Genomic DNA, 25,607 nt, shown 5'->3' on the forward strand with positions numbered 1-25,607 from the left:
TAAAATAACAAACCTGTGAAAATCTGGGCTCAATTGATCAGCGAATTTGCAAGCGAATAATCAAAGAAAAAACACCCTTGTTGAAAAAAATTGTGTTCTCTCAGATGCCGAAAAAGGGCACAATGTTAATATTTAAGTGAGAAATTACCTCTTTCTCAAAAACGTTATACTATATTCGTTTCTCACAATGTTTTATACTATCAACAGCTTTCCATTACTCGTTTCCAAGTATGTTTTTATTCTAACAATTATTATTTGAGTATCAATAGTGTCCAGTGTCTTTATAAGGGGAACATCGCGGCTTCGGGCGGGTTTTTGTGGGGCGGGCAAGGTGGGGGATGGAGGTAAGCAACAGATTGATATAAGCTTAATTTTCCTCCATGCAACTCACTAGATCAACCGTTCCGGGAATATAGGGGAAAGTGGGTCTGATTTCTTCTTTGAAAAATAGAAATGACATTTAAACCACGACTTCTCACCGTGCATATAAAGGAAACACAAACATAAATTATATGCTATGTTTGTTATCACCTAATTAAAACGCTCCTCTAAACAGAAGTAAATCAGTCTACAAGTACAACAGCTTTCGAAAGTAAAAAGCATTTTGAGAATCCTTTCACTTCGAAGTAATGTGGTTATGGAAATATATATCAGTTATTAAAGGCAGTGGACACTATTGGTAATTACTCAAAATAATTATTAGCATAAAAACTTTCTTGGTGACGAGTAATGGGGAGAGGTTGATGGTATAAAACATTGTGAGAAACAGCTCCCTCTGGAGTGCCATAGTTTTCGAGAAAGAAGCAATTTTCCACGAATTTGATTTCGAGACCTCAGATTTAGAACTTGAGGTCTCGAAATCAACCATCTAAACGCACACAACTTTGTGTGACAAGGGTGTTTTTTCTTTCATTATTATCTCGCAAGTTCGATGACCGATTGAGCTCAAATTTTCACAGGTTTGTTATTTTATGCATATGTTGAGATACACCAACTGTGAAGGCTAGTCTTTGACAATTGCCAATAGTGTCTACTGCCTTTAAATATCAAAATTGTAAACGTTACTGCCAAATTTGTACAGGTTAATTTAAATGGAATAATAAAACAATCGAAAGGTTCCAAAAGCCAAATGTATACTTTCTCTACAATAGGAAACTATTCTAAGTGTTCTGAGAAGAGCTGTTGGTCTCGACGTTTCGACCCGTATACTCTGCTCGTCTTCAAGACAAGAACGGTTATTGTCCTGTCATTTCAGAGGTTGTATACTTTACGGTGCAGGGGTGGCTTTCACAATTAGTTAAGACTAGTCAGTAGTCTTATCTCGAGTTAGGACGATTTACTCGTCCTAACATAGGACTATAGCCTTAATAAATCCTAGGACTAGCACCTAAGATCTAATTACGTTACAAATACGTTCTAAGTTACAAATACGTTACCCAAAAATTGTGTCATGTGTTAATTTAATTTGTACGGAGGCGTATTCTCGAATACAAGAACTCGTATCGTGTATGTCAAACTTATCATGTACGTACAGGATAAGTGTAGTTTATGTACAATTCAAGAGTTACCTTATACGTATACGATGACTTGTGCACGTACACAATAATTCAAAACGTACCTTGTGCGTACCTGATAAGATGTGGACGTACACAATAATTCCAAACGTACCTTGTACGTACAGAATGACTAGTGCACGTACACCACAATTCCAAACGTACGTGTACGTACTTGATAAGTTATGTACGTACACCATAATTCCAAACGTACCTTGTATGTACACAATACATATCGTGTACGTACACGATACTTCCCAACTATTGTACGCACAAGACAAATTTCAACTTGTCTTGTATTTATACATTAAGTTTAACTTATAGGATAACTTATCGTGTACGTTCACGAAAGTGTATGTACATGTACACGATAAATTATCATGTACGTACACGTTAAGAGAGATGTATTTGTTTTCATGTGGCGGTGCCAGCAGGAGATTATTCCCCCCCCCCTCGGAGATTCAGCCCCCCCCCTCCATATGGCAAACTGTGTACAAACGTTTTCTGAGAGCGCCCTCTTTGGATTCAACCTCCTACAGCCCATGTTAACTTCCCATGGGGGACAGAATTCCCTGAGACAGCGGCAATACTTTCCTGTACGTTTACACAAGTGCTAGCCAGATAAATTACTGTCAAGATTACCGGTACTAGAATTCGCCAATAAGAAGTTTCACCTTCACAATATAGAACACTCATCAACAAGCTAGCCTGGATGAAAAACAAAAAACCTAACAACTATCTCCCAGCAACTATCTTTGCTTAAAGGCGATTAGCGATGTGTTTCAGTGTATCCTTGGTCGGTCTGCATTTATAATACAGTCACTGATAGTGTGGTAGACCTAAACATGCTGCAATGTTAGCAACCGCCATAAGTTATACAGAGATAGTTGTCATGTCATGCTGATGCACATTGTAAACTGTGAATGTTTTCTTAAGAATGTGACAATAATTGGTTGTTTCAAGTACGCAAGAAGTTATGGTGATTCCTTCCTCCATGGTTTGATACAAAAACAATTGACTATTGTCACAGCATGGGAAGAGAAAATGTACACCAACCACAAGGCCGTCAATGACTCTTGAAACAAAATGGCGGACGAACACTGTGCTAAAGTAACAATCGGACTTTTGAATTTAACCGATGCGGATATCGCAGCTGACTACACGTACAACAACGCTGTTGCAATTTTAACTACAGTCATCAACCCTGTTATGTTTACCATAGGAATCTTTGGTAACTTTTGTTTCGTCTTCACCATTGCTCGTGTACGGTACATGTGGACAGTTTTGAATATCTACCTGGCGAATATGGCGTTGTGTGCTGTTTTGGTTTTAGTGTCGCTTCTATCGAACACACTGGTTCGGTATCAGGGTAGCGCAGTACCATGGGATTTCAGTCCCCTTGGCTCTATAGGATGTGTGTTCGTCAACGTTGTGCTTGATATAGCAATTTGGGCTGCGTTTGTTTTTGGCGGGATGGTCAACCTTGTGTTGTACCGTGCTGTACTCCGGCCGTTCCAGTTTCGTAGGCTTGGAGAACGAAAGAGCGCCATTGTGCTCTCCACCGGAACATGGCTGTGTAGTTGTTGCATTGGAGCTGCCTTCTCGCCGACTTGGTTACGTCTCGACACGCGGTGTGTTGCATGGCCTGACACGGAACAGTACTCCATGTATCCGGATTACATAGGAGTGTGCTCCCCTGTTGAGGAGTGGGTCCTCATTTTCCATGACTTAGCCCAGACTATTTGCTTCTTCGTCGGTGGACTCATTGGTACCTTCACTTATGCGACCATCTTTAAAAAACTCAAGCGAGTAAACCCTTCACCACCGGAAGGGAACAAGCAGCCATTACCCCGGGGGCGACAGCGCCACGTTGAGGTCATCAAAATGGTGATGATCAGCTCAGTTGTGTTTTACACATTCCCAATGACATACAAATGTACCCTGTTCGCTCGTTCCATAGCTAAACTGACAAACAACTACATACTTAGCGAAATGCAGCACAACTATTTGATGCTAGTTGCAAACAACATGATGTATGTTGCCCCCGCTATTTGCCCGTACATCTATGCGTTGACGAATTCGCGTTATCGCAGCGCGTTAGTTACGGCGTTTACCCGTGGATGCAGGAAAAGGCATCAACACTTTGTCATTAGGACAGACCGTACGTCAACCATGCATATGACGCAACAAAAATAACTCACACAATGTTCGCTAAAATAGGATACAGATTTCTATATGCGTTTTTATTGATATAATAATTCATGCATTAAGACTGTACAGCTGATCAGCTACAGTTGTTTGATTTGATTTGATTCGATTTGATTTAATTTAAAATAGTTTGAAAACAAAGACCATCGCAGCCAAGTGCTGAATTGCATTCATATTCAGGGGTGAGAATCATTACAAACGAAAAAGTCTGAAACTTGGATACAAATTCAAAGGTACGTTGAAATGATGGCATTTCTACCATTTGGTAACCCCTAGGGTTAAAGATTTCAAGGAGCTTGTGGGAACAGTATCCAAAGCATTAGAGAAGTCGACATAAAAAGGCCGACATAAAAAGTCTAAATTCAGCCAAAAGTCTGCACAATCTCATCCCTGCATATTACAAAGAGATACAGTCACAAAATTTCAATGAGTTACAAATACAAGAAAAAAATCTCTCTACCTTTTCATTCCCATTCTTTTAAATGTGCCACAGAAAGTAGGAAAAACACTGCACAAATTGTTTGTAAAAGGCATTTTCCTCTCCTTTTTGCAACAACAAAGTTTAATCTCAGTTATAAATTTGGTCGTCGTCGAGTCATTACATCAAAATAATAATAATAAAGTTGCCACTTATAATGCACCATATCTAAAAGACCCTCCTGGCGCAGGAGAGGTGCAGAAGCAAGTGTGCCTACAATGAGTTACAGAGATTTAAGCACAAAACTATTTTTTTCCAATTGAGTTTTAAAGCTGGTATAAGTTTAGTGACATGCTATTATTTTTGAGTAAAAACACATTTTTTATCAACTTAAAGACACCAGACACTATTGGTAATTGTCAAAGACCAGTCTTCTCACTTGGTGTATCTCAACATATGCATAAAATAACAAACCTGTGAAAATTTGAGCTCAATCGGTCGTCGAAATTGCGAGATATAATGAAAGAAAAAGCACCCTTGTCACACAAAGTTGTGTGCTTTCAGATGCTTGATTTCGTGACCTCAAATTCTAAATCTGAGGTCTCGAAATCAAATTCGTGGAAAATGACTTCTTTCTCGAAAACTACGTCACTTCAGAGGGAGCTGTTTCTCACAATGTTTTATACTATCAACCTCTCCCCATTACTCGTAATCAAGAAAGGTGTTATGATAATAATTATTTTGAGTAATTACCAATAGTGTCCACTGCCTTTAAGTGAAGATAGTATACTTTAGTATTGTTTATAAACAGCAGTTTGATAATCAACAAATTACTAATTAGTTTACAGCTTTTTATTTAAATGCTCTTGGATCCTTCGTCCTACTGAATGGTTACAGTGGGTTGGTAAAAGGGCCTGGTTTATAGAATAAGGGTATTCACAGGCCCTTTTCGAAACGACGGCTTCGACTTTGGATTCGGCTCAGGCTACCTTGGCCCCGCCGGTTGTTTGACAATTTGCGCGTGCTTTGCGTATACGCGCTCGGGGCTTCAGACGAGAGAATGGAGCTTCAAGCCGAAACCGTGGTTTCGAAAATGGGCCAGTAAGTAAGGGTGTTTAATTATGTTTTTTTTTTAGTCAACAACCCCAAAAGATAAACTGCCGTCACTCTAAATATTTTAATTTTGTAATTTATGCCACATAAATTTGTGGGGTACTGAAGATTCGTAATCGAAGATAGAGATGATATATGTTTTGGTGGTGGGTGTTGCTATTTGTGTTAAGGGTATGTTTTACAGTTGGGTTTGCATTTGAGGAAATGTATACATCATTCCGGATATATGTAACAAGAATATTGTGTCTATAAATTTGATTGTTGAACCAAGACTCCGCTCTACTATTTATTACCGCCGATCAATATTGTTCTCCAAATTACCAACGGCAGAACAAGTTCTGCAAAGAACAAGTTCTGCAAAGAACAAGCAAACGTCGCCGGTTTATCATTTCCTTATTGGTGGTCAGTATACAGAACCCAGTGTATTTATTAATACAATTTTGATACAACAAATAATACCACAAGAGCACTCAATGCCTTTAAATCCAATTGTATACGCTCTTAAAGCTCCCGGGTTACATTTGACCCAGATCCAGGGTCACGCGTGGAGCCTGACCCATCTGGATCAGTTTGACCTGGAAACTGGTTTTCAAAAAAATTGTATTTTAGCTCGGATTATGCTAATCAGTTGACCCATTCGTGGGTAATTTCCAAGTAAATTCCGGGTCAGAATGACTAAATTTGGGTCAATTCTGACCAAGAAGTTTAAACGACTATATTAGTGTAATACAAGGATTGGGAAATGTCTACTTGTGAATGTTTTACACATTCCTCTTTTAACTTAAAATTCCTGTAAAATAAAACAAACTACTTTGCGGACAAACACTTCAACAAACGCACGATCTAGTTTGTGATTTCCGCATTTGTACGAGCCTATTGTCCTAATAAAAATCGAACATAATTTCGCGACCATCGGAGTCGTAGCCATCCGCTACAGAAGCTTCCTGCAATGCCCGTTCGCGTTCCTCCCATCTGGCTTGTGCCTCCATGCTCTTTTTTACTCTCTTGCACACAACACATTTCTGTGTACGTAATCGCAGTTGATTGTTGCTGAAATCTGAGCGCTGGAAGTCCCGAAGACAACCGACGCACTCCTTGTTACGATGGGGAAAAACTAGGCTACCCTTTGCCGGAATAACATACATTGGTAAATACTCATTTGTTTCAAACTCGTCGAAATGCCTTCTTAATCGCGCTCGCTGAAAATCCAGGTATACTTTGGACGCAATGCGCAGGCGCTGCATTCCCTGCCCGTCAAGACCATCTTTCAGTTGACGGAACAGCTGGAAAAACCCTCTGACGTCACAGGCTGCATACTGTAACAGTACGTCTTTCAGGGGGCGGGCCAGCCAAACGCCGTCTGCAGACATCATGTATTTTCCCGCCTCCTTCTTCGCGATGAGGGTTTCATCTTTGACGTATCTCTTGAGACAGTATAAGAAGCTTCCAAGTAGAGGAATCTCATACCTATCTGGGTAGTCTGGATCTGGGTGTTCTTCACTATGAATAATCTACGTTTACAAATTGAGGAGAAAATTCAATTGAAAAAATCACCCCTACACACCAAACCATGCACATGCGGCCGTATTATTATTACACCATTTAATTTATACAGTACTAACCAATTTAAACATTTCCCGATCTCTGGGTAGGGGTGGCAATAGGGGGCGTACTGAGCATTGGGGAAGCTTCCCCTATAACTGTGAATAACATGCAAACTATACCTCCATAAGTTGCAGATCCAATACATTGGCCAGCCTGACACCAAACTGATGCCACAGACAGTCCGAGTCCTGGCGACAGTCGAACATGATCTTGTCTCGAGACGAGTCCTCCAAGATACTCTTCAAACCCTTATCAAAAACATCTCTACCCAATTTCTTGATGTCGAATAAATAGATGTCGTCATCTGTTGCTATGGAGACGATTGAAAGCTCTCCTTTGCGACTCAGAGATTCTCCTTCAAGATCGACTGCAAGAAATGGACTGGTATCCTGACTCCGAATGATTTCATCGAGGGCTGTTTTTATCTGGGAGTGTTTGTCGATAAGTTGATATTCAAGATGAGGTGTGTTACTGCATAAAGAGTGGGTACAATTGAGCTTATTTATTTCATGGCAGCGCCACATCCAAGCTTCGACTCTTTCTCACTTTTAAGAAACATATCACAGGCATTATTTTGCTAATATAGCCGCCGAAAACGCAATACGATTTACTGGCGAAGGATTTATTATTATGTATCAAACATCTGGATCAAATTTATAGACTTGCCCAGTCCCTCCGATTGAGCCTCCAGAAAATGTCGTTGTGCGCGCACCCTCTACAGGTGACTCTGATACGACCAACAGCGTATACAATCAAGGCTACATGTACCACTAAAATTAGACTTTGTTTCAAGTCTGCGATCGTGGTTTTTATAGTCAACCCGATAGCTAAAACATTATTTGTCTGAAATAGCGCACTCTTGTTATATTAACCTCCGTATAATAACCGCGACCTCAGACTTGAAATCAAGTCTACACTAACATTAATTTAGAGCAAACTGAACACAGAACGGTTACAAGTTTTTGTCTTCAAGGCAAAATACAACACAAATTTGGCTTAAAAGGCCATATTCAAATTTTTCTTGGAAGATCCCTAGACGATTTGAAAAAGCTTTCATTCAAAAAACAACGCCTCTATTTGTTATGATTATCATCAACATTCTTCAGATTTATATTAATTGTAAACTTACGATGGCTTGTTGCTAACACGACTTCTCACCGCGTCTTGTGAAGAAGCTGTGGCCATTTTAGACGGTCGTCTCAAAGGATTTAGTAACAGCTTTAAAGAAAAACATGGTTTCTTTTAAATTTTGGTTTGACACAGGGGCAGATATCACAAAGTAGCACGTATCATTTCACATTGATTTGCTCAAGCAATAGACATGTGTACAAATAAACCTACTAAACATGCATACGGTTAAAACTAGGGTTAAGCAATTGCTTTGAGTTACACCCGCATGCATTATGGGCTCGTTTACACTCTTGACATTCACTATTGAAAAAAATACATCTGAACGCATGCTGTACACACACGTACAAAATATTGATATCAAAAGTTAATCTTATTTCATCACAAACTGTGTAACTTTGCCAGCAACATTTTACAAACCAAGTAAATCAAGTTAAGGTGTATATAAGTCATTATTTCACATTTTTAAAACTGACCAGTCAAAAATATACTTTACCTTCAGAAAAACGGGGAAGAATCAGAGTGGTTTTGTACACTACGCACCAAGAAACAATAAAAGTGTCTGGTATTGCGTGCCCGGTTGGGGGAAAACCCGTAATCAAGGGGTTCAAGGTGACATACCAAATACTATAGAATGTATTATAAACAGCCAACAGTCATGTGATGCGTAGGCGTTCAGTTAATGGCAAATACATACATACATTTAATTATGTGAGTTGTGACTGTACATAAAAAAAACGCATTCGACCGTTTCCAAGTTTACTTCCAAATTAATCAGAAAATTAATATTGAGTAAATTTATTGTACACATTGGGCCATGGTGTTTTTTCTTCCACTCTTCTTGCAACTTCGATGACCAATTGAGATTACTGGTCTTTGATAATAACCAATTTTTCCCAGAGCCTTTAAGGGTTTGTTTTAGAGTTGCATTTGATGAAAGCTATACATTATTAAAGGATATCTGTAACAAAAATATTTTGTCTAAAAAATTGATTGTTACCCAGATTCTGTAATGTCTTGAGTTCTACAAGAGCTGTTGCTTCGATGCTTGCTTGGTTTATTGTGTCTCACACGTGTCTTGCTTATAATAGTACACATACAATGTAAGATATATACTTATCAATAGGCTACTGTTTCAAGGGTACAATCACTGTATATGCATTATTTATAGTTCGATCATGATATTGGAATAACCTGTAGACACAATGTCTATAGATTTGGGTAGCTCTATCAGTAATTATAGGATTTGAGTCATTGCATGGTGAGGTATCAATGTATATTTGGTTTGCGGTAACAGCATGTGTGTATCTACTTGCCAGGTAGAGTTGTTCTTAGGGAACTGTCTTGCTTTATTCTACTGCCGTGGAGTAGATAATCGGAGGTTCGGGAGACTTCTCAGTCTCCTGACGATGACTAGAGCAAGCTAGTCGAAACGTTGAGACCAATTCAGAACTGACTCCGCGGCAGTACAGTTATTACGATCCTATAAGCTAAAGTAGTAGTCCAGTCTAATTTCTATACCATCCGCCCTGGTAATAGTTAAAAAGCAGGACAGTTCTTTTCAGAACTGAGAAGTCTCCCGAACCTCCGATTATCTACTCCACGGCAGTAGAATAAAGCAAGACAGTTCCCTAAGAACAACTCTAACTGGCAAGTAGATACACACATGGTGTTACCGCAAACCAAATATCTATCAGTGTTAATGTGTAGTGCGAGGATACTACATCCCTCCCCACCTTGAAATGGAACTTTCCTCTGGGTGAAAGGTGACTGATATTTTAACAAGAGAACAATGTATAAAAGGGTTGAATAGAGAATAAACATGATGTTAAAATAACATAAACTTTAACCCATTGAAGAAGAGTTATTCAATGTTGAAGATTGATTAATCTTTTGAAGTTTTAGTGTCCATTGTTCAATATTCAAAGTTGGTTGAATAACTTTTGGATTTTAGTAACTTCAAAAGTGACCCAGTACTACACTCCTTAAAGGTTATGTGTACTTTTTCCAAACAAAAAACACAATGTCCACAGATTTACATTAAACTTACACAGTTTAAAGATTATGATAGCAGAAAGCTTCCCTTGAAATTTTACTTACCGAAGTGCTGTAGTTTTTGAGAAATGAGTAAAAGTAATAATTTTCGTCTCAGTTTTAGCATGTAAAAATGTATTAACCAGTTATGCTGTGGTTTTGGTATAATAATATCATAACTGATTAAGGGGATTTTACATGCTAAAATAATTTTGGTCTCATGAGACCAAAATTATTTTGTTACTTGTTTAACTCATTTCTCAAAATCTACATAACCTTAGATAGTACTATTTGAAGGGAAGCTTTCCACTATCATTATCTTCAAATCCTGTAAGTTTAATGTAAATCTGTGGACATTTTGAAAAAGTACCCGAATCCTTTAATTCTTTGTATAATAATATTAGTGTTTTGATCATTAGTGTTGTTATTACCACGCTTATTTGTTGTTCGTTTGTGTTGTCGTTAACACGCTTATTTAGTTGTTCGTTGGTGTTGTTATCTATCAGTGTTATACTGTGTAGTGCAAGGATACTATACATATTCTGCTCTTCTTCATACCACCTAGTGTTCTCCCAATAACAAGCAATTAAACTTCGCCGGTATATAACTTTCTTATTGGACATCACAGAACATTCATGGATTTATTATAAATTCGAATATGGAACACAAATATCACAAGATCACTTAATGCTTTTAAGGGGAAGGTATTCACTCTTAAATTTCATGGCAATAAAAACGTTTGGTATGAAGCTATATACGCCTCTCTTAATATTTATGCATGACGTCATAGTTCGTACTCAATATGAGGCAATGGGCGCACGTCCCCCATCACTTGCAGTGGCTGCGCCCATCGCCTCGTTTTGAGTTAGCATTGTGACGTACCTCATGCATAAATTTTATGCATGAGGTACGTCACAATGCTAACAAATATTAAGAGAGGTGTATAGCAGTTTTCGATGAGCACAAAGTATGTTGAGAGTAATTTCGCTTAAAGTACATGTAATGTTGTTAGCCTATGAAAAAAACGATATAAGTTTTCACCGTCAATACTATGATTGATGAGGAAATGAATATTTCAGACAGTTGATCCTCTTTCAACTTAAAATTCAAAAGTGATTGTAAAATAAAACAACTATTTCATTGTAGACAAACGCTTCAACAAACGCAGCATGACAAATACTGATTTCTGATCTCCGCATGGGACCTATAGGCAAATTCGGTACCCACTTTGGTGATATAAACTTACATTAATTGGTTTACAGAATTACAGGATTGGCAGTGTCAGTACTTTATGTAATCCACAGCATCTGACAAACCTGTAGAAGTTTGAGATCGATCGGCCATCTGAGCCACGAGAAAATAGTGAAAAACGATTACACATTTCTCGACATCGATTCAATTTTTTTCATTTTTTATAAAGCTCTCACTGGGCGATTAACTCCAAACGGGAAATTGGTTTTATTTATTTCTCATCAATATGACATTACAGACAGAATATTTCAAAGGATTTTTTTCTACTATCATCATCATAAGATTGTGTAAGTTTGATGTAAATCTGTGATCTTGGACGATTTTGTTTTCTTACCAATTCTATAATGTTCGTTCAATAACCCGTTCCCTCTAGTCAGAATCGGAGTCTAAACTAACCCCCTTGGCAGCTGCGGCATCGCGTGCCTGGCAAAAGAGCCAATACGCATGTGCGTCCATTCTCTGTTTGACTTTAATGCACACAGCACATTTCTGTGTACCATTTCGCAGATGATATCTTTTGAAATCTGAGCGCGGGAAATCCCGTTTGCAACTGATACACTGCGTGTCGCAAAGGGGCAACCGCAAGCTGCCCTTAGCCGGAATTACGTACATCGGTAAATACCGATTGCTTTCGTACTCATCGTAACTCCTTGTCTTACGCGCTCGCTTTAAGTCCAGGTATACTTTGGACGCAATGCGCAGGCGCTTCATGTCATGGGGGCCAAGACCATCTTCCAGTTGACGGTACAGCTGGAAAAACCCTCTGACGTCACAAGCTGAATACTGTAACAGTACTTCCTTCATGGGGCGGATCATCCAAATACCGGCTTCTAACATGATGTCTTTGCCTGCCTCCTTTGCGTCGATGAGGGCGTCATCATGGACGTATCTCTTGAGACAATATAAAAAGCTTCCAACTCGAGGAATTTTATCTTTTTCGGGGTACTCTGGATCTGGGTGTTCTTCATTATGAATAATCTACGTTTACAAATTGAGGAGACAAAAATTGGTTTCAAGTGTTATCCTAACACGCCAACCCATGATGAACATGCGGCCGTAAGAAGTATAATGAAACTTGAATACAGAATTACATACTTATTTTGATACTATACTAAGGAATGAATCTGTATTTTTGGGGTTTATACTCTATCTATTATTTCCAATCATTCAAATAAAATGATGATCATTCAAATAAAATGATGAACTGGGGGCTGACCCGGGTGAGCCCCGTCAAAGCTATTCGAACACCGGGGCAGACCAGGGTCGACTCAGGGAAGCTTAACGAACGCACCCACTATAATACGGTGCTTAAGCAGCTCAATGCAAACGCTTGACATGCTCCATAAGGCCTGGCCTGAGCAGCCCAGATATGTGGTGAGCAGAGCCGTGAAGTTGATAGACTTGATTCAAGTCCCAATCCCGTTAGAGTCCTTTTATTTGTATAGTCCCATCGCGTAAAATGATGATCATTCAAATAAAATGATGAACTGGGGGCTGACCCGGGTGAGCCCCGTCAAAGCTATTCGAACACCGGGGCAGACCAGGGTCGACCCAGGGAAGCTTAACGAACGCACCCACTATAATACGGTGCTTAAGCAGCTCAATGCAAACGCTTGACATGCTCCATAAGGCCTGGCCTGAGCAGCCCAGATATGTGGTGAGCAGAGCCGTGAAGTTGATAGACTTGATTCAAGTCCCAATCCCGTTAGAGTCCTTTTATTTGTATAGTCCCATCGCGTAACCCGTGCTGCGCCACACTCGGAACCACAATAGCTAAAATTTAACGGTGAGGGCGCACTGTTATACGGATGCTAGTTGGCGCGATAATTTTGCTCACGGACCTCTCAAACGAGACTTGAATCAAGTCTATGATGTTGGGCTCTAATTTCGCGCGTGTGTTTACTTCCATTATTTTTGTAGGCCTATAATTTATCAAGCTTACAGAGACGCACTTGAAATAGTAGGCTACTAATCGCTTTTCACATTTTCTCGATATCTTTTGGTTGGGGTTGGGGATATGGGGGGGGGGGGCGCAAGTGTACCGAGTAGGGAGGCTTCATGACAGATATGAATAACCATGGAATGACAAAATACCTCCATAAGTTGCAGATCCAATACATTGGCCAATCTGACTCGGAACTGATGCCATAGACAGTCCGCGTCCTGGCGACAGTCGAACATGATCTTGTCTCGAGATGAGTCCTCCAAGATACTCTTCAAACCCTTATCAAAAACATCTCTACCCAATTTCTTGATGTCGAATAAATAGATGTCGTCATCTGTTGCTATGGAGACGATCGAAAGCTCTCCTTTGCGACTCAGAGATTCTCCTTCAAGATCGACTGCAAGAAATGGACTGGTATCCTGACTTCGACGGATTTCATCGAGGACTGGCTTTATCTGGGAGTGTTTGTCGATGAGTTGATATTCAAGATGCGGTATGTTACTGTGTTATAAAGAGTTGTTAAAATTGATCTAGTTTGTTAGAAAAAAACGAAATAAGCATTTATTTCTTGTATTATTCATCACTATGACATTGCCACATCCAAACTCCGAATCGTTCTCGCATATTTTTTTTTATTTTAAAGAAATCACGTATAAGAATTAGTCTCGATTGGCGACGTTTATTTGTCATCGGAGTAACCGATATCGCAACACGAATTACTGGAGAAGATCTGTATTACACAAACATCTGGATGAAATTCATAGACTTGCCCAGTCCCACCGAGTCAGTCTCCAAAAACAGTCGACGTTGTGTAAACATGAAAAGTCATGTTTTGTAAACACAACAAATGTCCCGCAGGACACAGCTCGTTCAACTGGTCTTGACAATTATCAAACGTGTACCTTCCCTTTAAACATTAACAGCTTTACAAAATGAAACGAGTTATCTAGTTAATAATTACATTATTGTAAACTTACGATGGTGTGTTGCCTTCACGACGTCTCACCGCGTCTTTTGATGAAGGAGCTGCGGCCATTTTAGACGATCGTCTCAAAGGATTAAGTTACAGCTTAAAAGGAAATCATTATGAAGTTGATTTCAATTAGGTTTGTTGACATCTAAGATCATAATATCACAAAGGACCTATTATTTCAAATTGACTTGCCCAAATAGGCATTACTGTGTGCAAAAACACCCCACAAAGTTGCTTTGAGCTTTATAGCTAAACACGCAGTGCGCACGCATGGACTCATTTAGACATTGACAATCATTATTGAAATATGCATTGAATGCGTGCATTGAATTGAACATTTCTCAACCAACCATTACAATGATTGCCATAAAAAAACTTTTCTGATTATAGTGTGTATGATATTAAATTGCAATATCACAAAATTGATTGGTCGAGATGATTTATAACTAAAATAATGTATTGACTTGAATGAAGTAAATCAAGTTAAAGGCAGTGGACACTATTGGTAATTACTCAAAATAATTATCAGTATAAAACCTTTCTTGGTGACGAGTAATGGGAAGAGGTTGATGGTATAAAACATGGTGAGAAATGGCTCCCTCTGAAGAGCCATAGTTTTCGAGAAAGAAGTAATTTTCCACGCATTTGATTTCGAGATCTCAGATTTAGAATTTGAGGTCTCGAAATCAACCATCTAAACGCACACAACTTCGTGTGACAAGGGTGTTTTTTTCTTTCATTATTATCTCGCAACTTCGATGACCGATTAAGCTCAAATTTTCACAGGTTTTTTGTTTTATGCATATGTTGAGATACACCAACTGTGAAGGCTAGTCTTTGACAATTAGCAATAGTGTCCACTGCCTTTAAAGGCACAGGACAATTAATTTGGTAATTGTCATAGACCAGTATTCTCACTTGGTGTATCCCAACATAATGCACTAAATAAAAACTCCGTGAAAGTTTTGGGCACAATGATCATCAAAGTTGTAAGAGAATAATATTATTGAAAGATAAAACACCCTTGTTGCACACATTGAGTGGGGGTGCCTTCAGATTCCTGAGAAAGGCTTCCAGGCCTGAAATCTTTCTCAGTTTCAAATATTTTAGTGAGAAAGTCCTTTTTATACTACATTACTTCTTAAGAGGGAGCCCTGCTTTCATCTGCTGCCATGATAGGCACCATGGAGAAACTACATCTTTCTAAAAAATAAAAAATCACTTTTTCATGGAGCCGTTTCTCACATTGTGTAATACCATCAAACTCTCAATATTGCTCGTTACCAAATTAGTAAGCTTTTATGCTAAAAGTTATTTTTGAGTACTTAAAAATTAGTGTCCACTGTCTGTCCAGTGCCTTATGAAAGTCATTATTTCAACAATCAAAATAATTATATACTTTACCTTCAGAAAAAGGTGAAGAATCAGAAGGTTTTACGCACAATTGGAAGTGAGAAAAATAATTATCTGAAGTTGCGTCGCCCGATTAAATCAATAAGATATATAAAATTGCGTGCTCGATTTGGGGAAAACCCGCTACCCAAAGTTCAAGGTGTTTTGACCCATTACAAATGAACAGAGTTGCACTCTTTTTTTTAGAACTTTAAAGGGAGGGTACACTATTGGTAATTGTCAAAGACCGGTGTTCTCACTTGGTGTATCTCAACATATGCATAAAAATAACAAACCTGTGAAAATTTGAGCTCAATTGGTCATCGGAGTTGGGAGAAAATGATGAAAGAAAAAAACACCCTTGTTGGACGAATTTGTGTGCTTTCAGATAGGAATAAAATACTTCTAGCTAGAGGTCTTTTATTTTTTTAGTGAGAAATTACCTCTATTTCAAAATCTATGCTACTTCCGAGAGAGCCGTTTCTCACAATGTTTTATACTATAGTTAACAGCTCTACAATGCTCGCTACCAATTAGTTTTTAAGTTAATGTTTGTTTTGAGTAATTACCAAACGTGTACCTTCCCTTTAATGTGTATAACAGCTTGGGCCTACTTTGTAGTATGCATGTACAGTGTACATACAGTTATCGTATTCAAAAAAACACAGATTCTTTATACCGTCCACATACCCTAACCATGGAAACCATGTATAAACAACTTTTGGCGACCCTGTTTTTTTTTTAGTCACTGGTAGAAGGCGCTACATCGACTGTTTCAGGGCTGATATGGAAGGACTGAACAAGTCTACACATCTGATCCAGATGTTTGTGTGATACAGACATCTCTTCTCCAGTAATTCTAGTGTAAGTGTGCGATACATATAGCTCTATGGATATCGGCAACGACGTTAACAAAATGAACGTCGTTGAACAAGACTACTCAATAACAAGCTAAACAATACACGGCAGGCGACACACACCCCAAACTGACCAATTACTTTACATTAACTCGTTGACGTCATAACAAGTGGCCTTTTTACAATACTTTTAACTATTTGTGTTTCATATTTTATCCATTATTGAGTATCTATGACATTTCAGTGAAATTGAACGAAATTTCATCAATTTGAATTGCATGTAAATACTTAATCATGTTTTTCTCCGAAAGTTTAAAAACCAATAATTAAACGAACATTATGTACGTCAACCAAGGTGCAACTGTATACAACAGTCGTCGGCTTAATGAAGCGTTACATCATCTCTATTTTTGATCTCAACAGAAAAAGCTAGCTGGTTTTCGATTTTGTATCCATTCTACAATGCGTGCCCCGTACTAACAAAGTACCAGCGAAACACTACGGTGGCTCAACAAACCCGACAGAAAAAGTTCAGAGTAGCTCTCAACAATGAGAGTAAAATTAGGGGTAACAATTGATCCTCTACCCGTGATCTACCAAATAAAGCCAAGATGATGTGCAGGGGGTTTTACAGGGGTAAGTTTGATGGTGATTTTGTTACGTTTGTGCTCAAATTTCAGTCCAATTTGACGCGTGGATTACTGCCATAAAAACTCAACTTCTCCCGTCCGACGTCCCTCATCACTTTGTGTGACGTGTTTACCGTTCCATTCTCTACATTGGGTCATGTGATTTATTCCTAAAGTTTAATAAGGGATTTAAATTTAGCGAAATATTTTTGCCCTAGTCATGGTAGTCTGTAGTTAATTAAGGTATACAAATACCAACAATTAACATTGTTAATGTATTTCCAGAACAATATACATTCACGTGTCGTGTTAATGGAAGTTGCCTCTAGTCTAGCTCTATTCTAGCCGGCCCTGCGCTTTTTTTTTTTGGGGGGGGGGGGGGGGGAGGGGCTCTGTGTTGGCACTTGGCAGTCCAACATGCACTGATAATAATGACATGATTCAAATCTAGCCTAACTTGTTTTTGCTTAGGGTTGCGTTACAAGGCTCAAGCCAGCGGAACCCATCCCCCCTGGAATGGGAATGGCAGCCAGCAGAGCACCAGACCGGACGATAAAATCAGGACTGGTTTTGGAGCAGCGTTCTTGAACACCGAGTGCCCACCGACAGAAAATAGGTACAATAAAGGAACATCAAATATCAGGCTCGGAATTACACACAGGTCATGGCCTCTGTTGCCCCGGGTCTTACAGGCCTGTATGCTTACGTTTTGAAAGGGCAAGGGCACCAAGGCATTTTCTCCTTGGTGAAGGGCACCCCATGAGGAAGTTGTCAATATCTGCTCGAGCATTTCAAGGGCAGTCAATAGACATTTTACTATCCTTGTAACGTTCAAACAAGCATTTCAGATACACAGATGCACAACTGATTGTCTAGGTACTGCACGCTGTGTGATAGTCTTCGGACTATCACATGGCAAATGACTATCACACAGCCCCTGGGTTTCTAGTGAAACTAAGAAAAATTATGTGATGCGCTCTACACCAATGAGAAGGCAGTTTTTGTTAGGGGTGTTATAACAGAAACTTTTTAAAAAACATATCTTCCTGCAGAAAACAATGGTGTTTTTGTAAATTTCCTGACAAGGAAACCCATTTCTTGTATACAGCCATGAGACTACAAAAACCTGTATATTTTTTGTAAACATCAATGCATTGACTCTATGCAGGCAAGCCCATTTGTTGAACCAAAGTGGAACCTTTGACAGCCTTATAAGACCACTACACTGGAAATGGGATGGTTGGAGAAGCATTATACGAAAGAAGTGCTGGGAGTCATCCAATGGCAAAGATAAAAACCATACATCCCAGGATGCACTGGAATGGGTGAGTTGGTTTTATTTATATGATGTACCTACAAAACAAGGTGATGAGAAAACGGACTTCATTTGTTTTCCTGAGTGTTACGTGCAAGGGTGCAACAATGTTCAAACTGTATTGCTATTGGAGAAAGAGTATTAATCAAACGAATCAAGGGTTTTGTTTGACATTTTAATAGAATTCAAACTAACAAAAAAGAACTTTAATGCACCTCAAATTAAACAAAAATGCTGTTGCCCGTTTTAAAAACAATGAAATTGCTGTTTTTCCCTTTTATTCTAGAAAAAGCATGGGTGTCCTTTTGAACATATAGTTTGAGACCCGTTATTTCTTTAACAACCTCTGCAAGTCGCCAGACACACAAGGCTTGAAGGCCACTTCAGAGTGTGGGTTAGTGTTTTTCCAGGGGCCATTACCACCTAATCCTGGGGCTAAAACAGGGAAACCACCCCCCCCCCCCTTTACAGTCCATACAGGTGTAAGCTTTGGTATCATCCATCTATCATCCATCCATCTTTGGTTTCATTATTGAAAAGTGGATGATTAAAGTGTTTTTTTTTGTTTGTTTTTTTCAAACAGGGTACAGCTCTTATGTTTAGCCTTCATCTGTGCCGAGCAGTAACGGCAGCGACACTACCGGATGATAGCAGCGATGGGAAAAAGAAGCTCCTACATGCACTTGCAGATAAACTTCCTACCATACTGTCAAAACCGGCTAGGACCTTGAGCTTAGTGAGTCAACAGGACAAAGAGAAAGCGGTCAAGGTTGAGACTCCACAAAAAGAGGTGAGTGTCAATGAATTTTTTTTATTTTACAAACAGATTATTTAATTCTTTTGGTTAGAATTTCAACAAAGAAAAACAGTTGGCTGAAGAAAAATCCCCACTGGTGCTATGACAAGGTGGCTACAAAACATAATTAAAAACAGTTGGCTGAAGAAAAATCCCCTCTGGTGCTATAACTAGGTGGCTACAAAACATAATTATTTGTCACTACAAAAATATATGGTTTACAGGGATGAGATTGTTCAGACTTTTATCTGAATTCAGACTTTCTCTGAATTAAGTCATGCTCTTGGATCGACTTCTCTGCCAGTGAGAATCAGGCCGGATACTTCATGGAGGCAAACGCAGACGATTGCCTCCATGCCACCTAGGTGCCCTTGAAATTCTCAAGTAGAAATTTACAACTTCCTCATAGGGTACCCTTAACCAATGAGAAAATGCATTGGTGCCCTTGCGCTATTAAAAGCGAAGCACACAGGCCTGCAGGATACTGTTCCAAAAAGCTCCTTGGAATCTGTAACTCCTTTCAAAAGATGGAAGTGCCATCATTTCAATGGGTACCTCCTAAGATCTGGATCCCGGTTTCAGATTTTTTTGTCAGCAATGACTCTCATTGCAGGAGATATACTGAAAGCTAGTCCTAAGTTAGGACTAAATAGACTAGTCTTAACGCTTTGTGAAATTCACCATTGGTTTAACAAAATTTGAATTTGTTTTTTGTTTTCAAAGGTTCCCGAATCAGCTGCAGTATCAGCTTTTGATACGGCCATGGCCAAGCTCCTAGCCGTTACTGATGATAGTATTGGCCAAGCCCACAATTACCTTGGAGTGCAACAAGCACAAGAGGGCCACCTTGAGAAGGCTGTCCAGCACTTCACTCAGGGTAGTGAAGTGGGATTCAGCAAGGCTACATTTAACCTGGCCGTCTGCTATGAGCAGGGCAGAGGGGTGGATCAAGAGCTTGAAAAGGTAATAATAGTGGCTTCTTAGATAGCGCACATATCCATAACTCAGTGGCGCCTAAGGTGCTTTTACATACAGTGTTTTCCTGCAATGTATTTGGGACCAAGTATGAATTATGAGACCTACTTTTTTTACATACCACCGTGTAATGGTTTACAAGGTGCTGTGGTGCAATATGCTGCCAATCTAACCAGTAATACCCGGGCGAACCCCTTCTCTTTTCGATATTAAGTGCACTGGGTTCTTTTACAGTGTAAAGTCTAATAAAACTAAAACATGTGCTACACAACCAACAACTTAACGTCCCATCTGAAGCATAATCATGGTTGAGTGTCTTGCTTAAGGACACAGGTGTCACAACTGGGACTTGAACCCACACTCTGCTGGTCAGAAACACCAGAGCTTGAGTCCAGTGATTTTACACGCTAGGCCATGACACAGGTGTCAAGACTGGGACTCGTACCCACACTCTGGTGATCAGAAACACCAGAGCTTGAGTCAAGTGCTCTTAACTGCTAGACCATGACAAGCCAAATAACAAATGTAACCGACACTGATCTATTGTTAAAGACTAGCATTTAAAAGAAATGGTTTTAAGATAGTAAAAAAATATGGGTGAAATAAGTTGGGTAATTGTTTGTATTAACAGGCTGCTGAACTGTACCAGAAGGCTGCAATGCAGGGTCATCCTAGAGCAAACTACAACCTGGGTGTTTTCCATCTGAAAGGTATTGGTGGAGTCAAACAGGACGTCACCTTAGCCATGAAGTATATTCACTCTGCAGCGGCAGCGGGAATCAAACAGGTACAGTAAAAACTTTTTTAGTAAAAAAGAAAGGCCGCATTTTCAAATTTGTAATGAACCAGAATCTTTGTTCACTTAAAAGTGGCTTCTTATAATATCACGCATATCCATCACTCAGTGGCGCTCTAACGTACAGTATTTTCCTGCAAGGTATTTGGGACTGCGTTTGAATTATGAGACCTATCATTATAGCACAATGTAACTGTTTACAAGGTGCTGTGGCACAATATGCTGTCAATCAAACCAGGAACACCGGCGAAAACCCCTTCTCTTTTCGCTAAGTGCACTGGGTTCTTTTATGTGCGTTACACAACACACGGGACCATCAGCTTCAAGTCCCATTGAACACAAATGTCAAAACTGGGACTCGAAGCCACACTCTGCTGATCAGAAACACCCAAGTTTGAACCCAGTGTTCTTAACCGATAGACTATTAAACGCCATCACAGTTATCAGTTAAAACATTTATATGATTGATTGTTTTTCAGGCAAATAGTTACTTAGGCATCCACTTCCTGAACAGTACAAGTGACAGAGATGTGGGAAAAGCAGCTTCATTTCTACAGAAAGCTGTGGAAAAACAAGTGAGTATGGTTATGTTTGGTTGCAATTTGTCTAAACTTTTTGTTTGAAGTGTTTGCAAACACTGCAGGCCTTGCTCTTAAGCTTTTTGTTAAGTAGCCAACCGGGTTTAAATTGCCACAGGAAGTTTTAGTAGCCCTGATTTTAAACATGTATTTGTCATAAATGTATCTATCTGACGCATTAATGGTAGCAATCACAACCAGTGTAATGGCGTATAAAGTTACACTCGAAAATAAATTATTTCTCATTTAAAATAATGTGTTATTCACATCTGAATGGAAGAAATATGAGAATTTTAAAGTAAGTTGAGAGGTTGTTTTTACTAGCCCGTAGCATTTTATACTAGACAATGTTTGCCGGCCTAGTTTTAAGGGCAAGCCCAGAACTGTACCAGGGCCCAATTTCATAGAGCTGCTAAGCACAAAAATTTGCTTACCATGAAATTTCTTCCTTGATAAAAACAGGATTACCAACGAAAATATCCATTTGTTGCATGTTACTGGTATTCAGCTGTTGTTTGCTTATCCTGAAAACCACGTGGTTGGTATTCCTGTTTTTATTAAGGTAAAATTTTCATGCTTAGCAAATTTTTGTGCTTTGCAGCTCTATTAAATTGGGCCCTGCACAGTTGTGAAAGTGTTTGCAACTGTTGAACACTGCCATTTTGTTCCATACTGATTTTCAGTATTTGTATTTGTAATCTGTTTGTAGGACACAGAGGCTCAGTACCACCTGGGCCTTTGCTATGAACATGGTTGGGGTGTTCCTATGAATACTGCCATGGCAGCATCCCTATATCACAAAGCAGCTCAGAGCAGTCATCCAGTAGCTCTACATAGTCTGGCAAGATTCCATGAAATGGGCTTAGGAGGTGAGTTAAGCCCCATAAGGATAATGATTTAGAGATTTTTTAAGTGCTAAGTGAAGGCGTCCTGAATAGTTACAATAGTTGGTTTTCCAACAACATCATCACCCCTGGGGCCAATTTCATAGAGCTGCTTAAGCAAAAAATTTGCTTAGCACGAAAACAGCTCGCTTATTTTACACATGTTACTGTCAAAAAATTTATGTCATATACATTGATTGTGGCTGGTATTTAGCTGTTGTTCACTTAGCATAACAATTGAGTGGAGTCTTGGCCGGTAATCTGATTTTACTAAGCAAGGATTTTTTTGCTTAAGCAAAATTTTGTGCTTAAGCAGTTCTATGAAATTGGGCCCTGGTCACTAGGCCTCAATTCTTTCCTTGAACCATCTCAGCTCCCTTGGGAGTTTACAGCCTGTGCAACAAATAAGCGCTACTAAGCTCAATCAATCACAAGAACCATCTCTGCCCTCTACAAGTACCAATTTATCCCTGGGTGGAGAGAAGCAGATACATGTACAGTCGAGTGTCTTGCTCAGGGACACACGTGTCATAACCGGGACTCAAACCCAAACTCTGCTAATCAGAAACACCAAAGCTCGAGTTCAGTGCTCTAACCGCTCGGCAACAACACCCCTTACACACCCATTATGTCAGTCTCACCTACATGTATAAAGTAATTATTGTAACACAGCTCTTTCTATATATTTCATGTTTCACAGGTTTACCAACGAATAGAGAACAAGCGTTGGAACTTTACGAACAAGCCAGCCAAGGAGGACATCAACCAGCTTCAGAATATCTACAGAAACTCCAATGTACTAGATCCACTTCCAACACCCAAATATCAAATGTCAACACTGATATAGAATACAAGACAAAATCTTTAACGCACAATGACACTCTAAATGTATCAAAAACCACTGAACTAACAAATTCAGAGATTAGTAAAACTCTTCACATGTCCGTGTCAGCACCAAGCCTTCAACGGTCTGACCAAGCAACGGATATTCACAACTTGGAAGATCAGCGACTGAACTACAAGAACAAGACGTTTTCCATATCCAATCTGAACCTTCTGCTCCCATACTACTTCAATCTGCACTCCAGATCATCCTTGACAGTAGTACCAAGTGAAGGTCAGAGTTCACAGGTCATGTTTCAGGTCGGAGGTGATGATGAGAAGTCAAGTGAGGATAGTAGACTTGATGATGGAGCATTCAGCATTGCAGGGAAGGGATTCCGTGGATCTCCTCTACTACAGACAGTGTCATGAGTTTTTTATAAAATAAAACACAACGTACATGTATACACATGTATTAGGTGCTTAATACAGTTGTTTCTAACCTCACATTCAGTATTTTCCTTGTAATTGTTAACAAGGTGCTGCTGGCGCAATATACAGCCAATCAAACCAGGAACACCGGGGGGAACCCCTTCTCTTTTCGATAAGTGCACTGGGTTCTTTTACGTGTGCTACACAACACACTGGACCAAGGGCTTTATGTCTGAAACGAAGGACGGAGCATCATGGTTAAGTGTCTTGCTTAAGGACACAGCAGGTTTCACAACTGGGGTTTGAACCCCCACTCTGCTGATCAAAAAACACCAGAGTTTGAATCTGGTGCCCTTATTACAGCTAGGCCATGACATACCAACAAATCACAAATTTGTAACCTTAAATATTGTTACACTTCCTGGAGAATCTTACAGCATTATGGTACTCGTTACACATGCATTCGGATTCAGATAAATGCTTTTTAAATGCTGGGACCCATGCCAATGGACCGATCCGGCCTGTCAATCAAACTGTGCGCATTCACCCATTTGACCAATTACAGCAATGATTGTGGTCGGACAAACTCGGTCATGCGTGCGCGTATATTTGGCAAGCGCAGCAGAATCGTGCAGAATGTCATTGGGAGTGCTCGTACACGTGTCTTAATCACGTGCGCTGTGGGCGGAGCTTAGTGGAAAGCCGGAACGGTCCATTGTAGCTAGCCGAAGGTTTGGTACTGAATTCTAGGGTAGAGGACCAACCAATCTAAATGTACAGATTAAAGATCTTTGATGGAGGATGTACATGTAAAGTGTGGATTTATGTGTACATTATTTAAATTTCTGGGTGTTCTAGAATGGTTTTAGCCAGGATTTGGTCAAAGCGTGTCCAAATGGTATACTTGCAACTTACAATACAGTTTACACATGTTCATGTTAATGACATCTAGATACCTCAGGGTGTCAACATTTATAACGGGGTGTCCAAAAGACGCATCGACACCCATCTGGTCAACACTATGTGCTCTGAAGAGAAACTGGTGAAACATATTGGCAGAGCATAAAAACTTACAGAATAATATAGGGTAACACATGTACGATACATGTAGAGAGGTCTATTGCTGTGGATTTGCAAAATTTAGTTACAATTTTGGTTTTATCATTACTTTCAAATGATTGTAAAATGGTTTAAGATTGTAAAGGAGTCAAATTTGACTTTACGTTGTATGCAGTGAATAAAACTGTGTTGTTGCATGCGAATGCAACAGCCGCTTTATATGTACATAATAACACCCACAGTACTTTTTAACACTACAGAGAGAACTTTTGCATAAAGTACTGTACTTATAATTGATGTTAAGTTTAACTGCAACTTGGTTAATGCAAACAATACACTAGTTAGCAAGTATATTCTTTCGCCAACTCTCAAAATAAACACACCAAATTGGAACAAGAGAAAATTCCAAAATTAAAGCATTGTTACTATGGGACAAAAACCTTCAGGGATAAATTTATGTTGTAATTATCTAAGGTACGTGTATAATGCTACAGTATGACTTTCACTGTGAAAGTGACCATGGCCGCCAACAGTTCCTCAACTTCCTTTTACTTTCTCAAAAAACCTTTCCTGCATAAAGTATTCAAGTAACTTTGAGGACGTGATAGTATCTAAAGCCCACACATTCTTAATTGGCCAAAAAGACGAAGAATACAAATAATTAGAAAAAGTAAAGCATCTACATTTATCTGCTTCTCACATTCAATAGCATTAGCCAACACAAGTCTTAGAATCCCTTGTTTGAAGAAAAAAACAATCACGCACAATGTCCAAACATTGGAACTCAGTGACTTTTACAGTACACAATCTTTTTTAACAAACTTTGATTGCGTCGAGTTAAGAT

At 39.3% G+C, this 25,607-nt stretch overlaps 3 protein-coding genes across 5 annotated transcripts; 2 read left to right on the forward strand and 1 right to left on the reverse strand.

Annotated features, from left to right (window-relative positions):
- Positions 1–2,639: 2,639 nt before the first annotated feature.
- Positions 2,640–3,749, forward strand: LOC139935853 (neuromedin-U receptor 2-like). The gene has a single exon (XM_071930452.1). The coding sequence runs from the start codon at positions 2,640–2,642 to the stop codon at positions 3,747–3,749; it is 1,110 nt and encodes a 369-aa protein (XP_071786553.1).
- A 34-nt stretch (positions 3,750–3,783) lies between these two features.
- LOC139936312 (piRNA biogenesis protein EXD1-like) lies at positions 3,784–15,748 on the reverse strand. Of its 3 annotated transcripts, none has more exons than XM_071931108.1 (4): positions 15,633–15,658; positions 8,027–8,115; positions 7,017–7,368; positions 3,784–6,803 (listed from the first exon to the last, which is right to left on the reverse strand). In XM_071931108.1, exons 2-4 carry the CDS (start codon positions 8,080–8,082, stop codon positions 6,174–6,176), a joined length of 1,038 nt encoding a protein of 345 aa, XP_071787209.1. In that variant the 5' UTR covers positions 8,083–8,115; positions 15,633–15,658; the 3' UTR covers positions 3,784–6,173. The 3 variants fall into 3 exon arrangements, with proteins under 3 accessions (XP_071787209.1, XP_071787208.1, XP_071787210.1); XM_071931107.1 differs by lacking the exon at positions 15,633–15,658 and adding an exon at positions 8,522–8,591; XM_071931109.1 differs by lacking the exons at positions 3,784–6,803; positions 7,017–7,368; positions 8,027–8,115 and adding exons at positions 9,380–12,288; positions 13,405–13,756; positions 14,233–14,324 and having other exon boundaries at positions 15,633–15,748.
- A 1,235-nt stretch (positions 15,749–16,983) lies between these two features.
- LOC139935697 (uncharacterized) lies at positions 16,984–23,824 on the forward strand. Its single transcript, XM_071930233.1, has 9 exons — positions 16,984–17,113; positions 17,578–17,722; positions 18,275–18,431; positions 19,005–19,211; positions 19,941–20,180; positions 20,824–20,979; positions 21,468–21,563; positions 22,276–22,435; positions 23,151–23,824. The coding sequence occupies exons 1-9, from the start codon at positions 17,089–17,091 to the stop codon at positions 23,702–23,704; spliced, it is 1,740 nt and encodes a 579-aa protein (XP_071786334.1). The 5' UTR covers positions 16,984–17,088; the 3' UTR covers positions 23,705–23,824.
- The last annotated feature ends 1,783 nt before the right edge of the window (positions 23,825–25,607 follow it).

The sequence above is a fragment of the Asterias amurensis genome, chromosome 4, assembly GCF_032118995.1.
Source record: "Asterias amurensis chromosome 4, ASM3211899v1".
NCBI classification, from domain to species: Eukaryota; Metazoa; Echinodermata; class Asteroidea; order Forcipulatida; family Asteriidae; genus Asterias; species Asterias amurensis.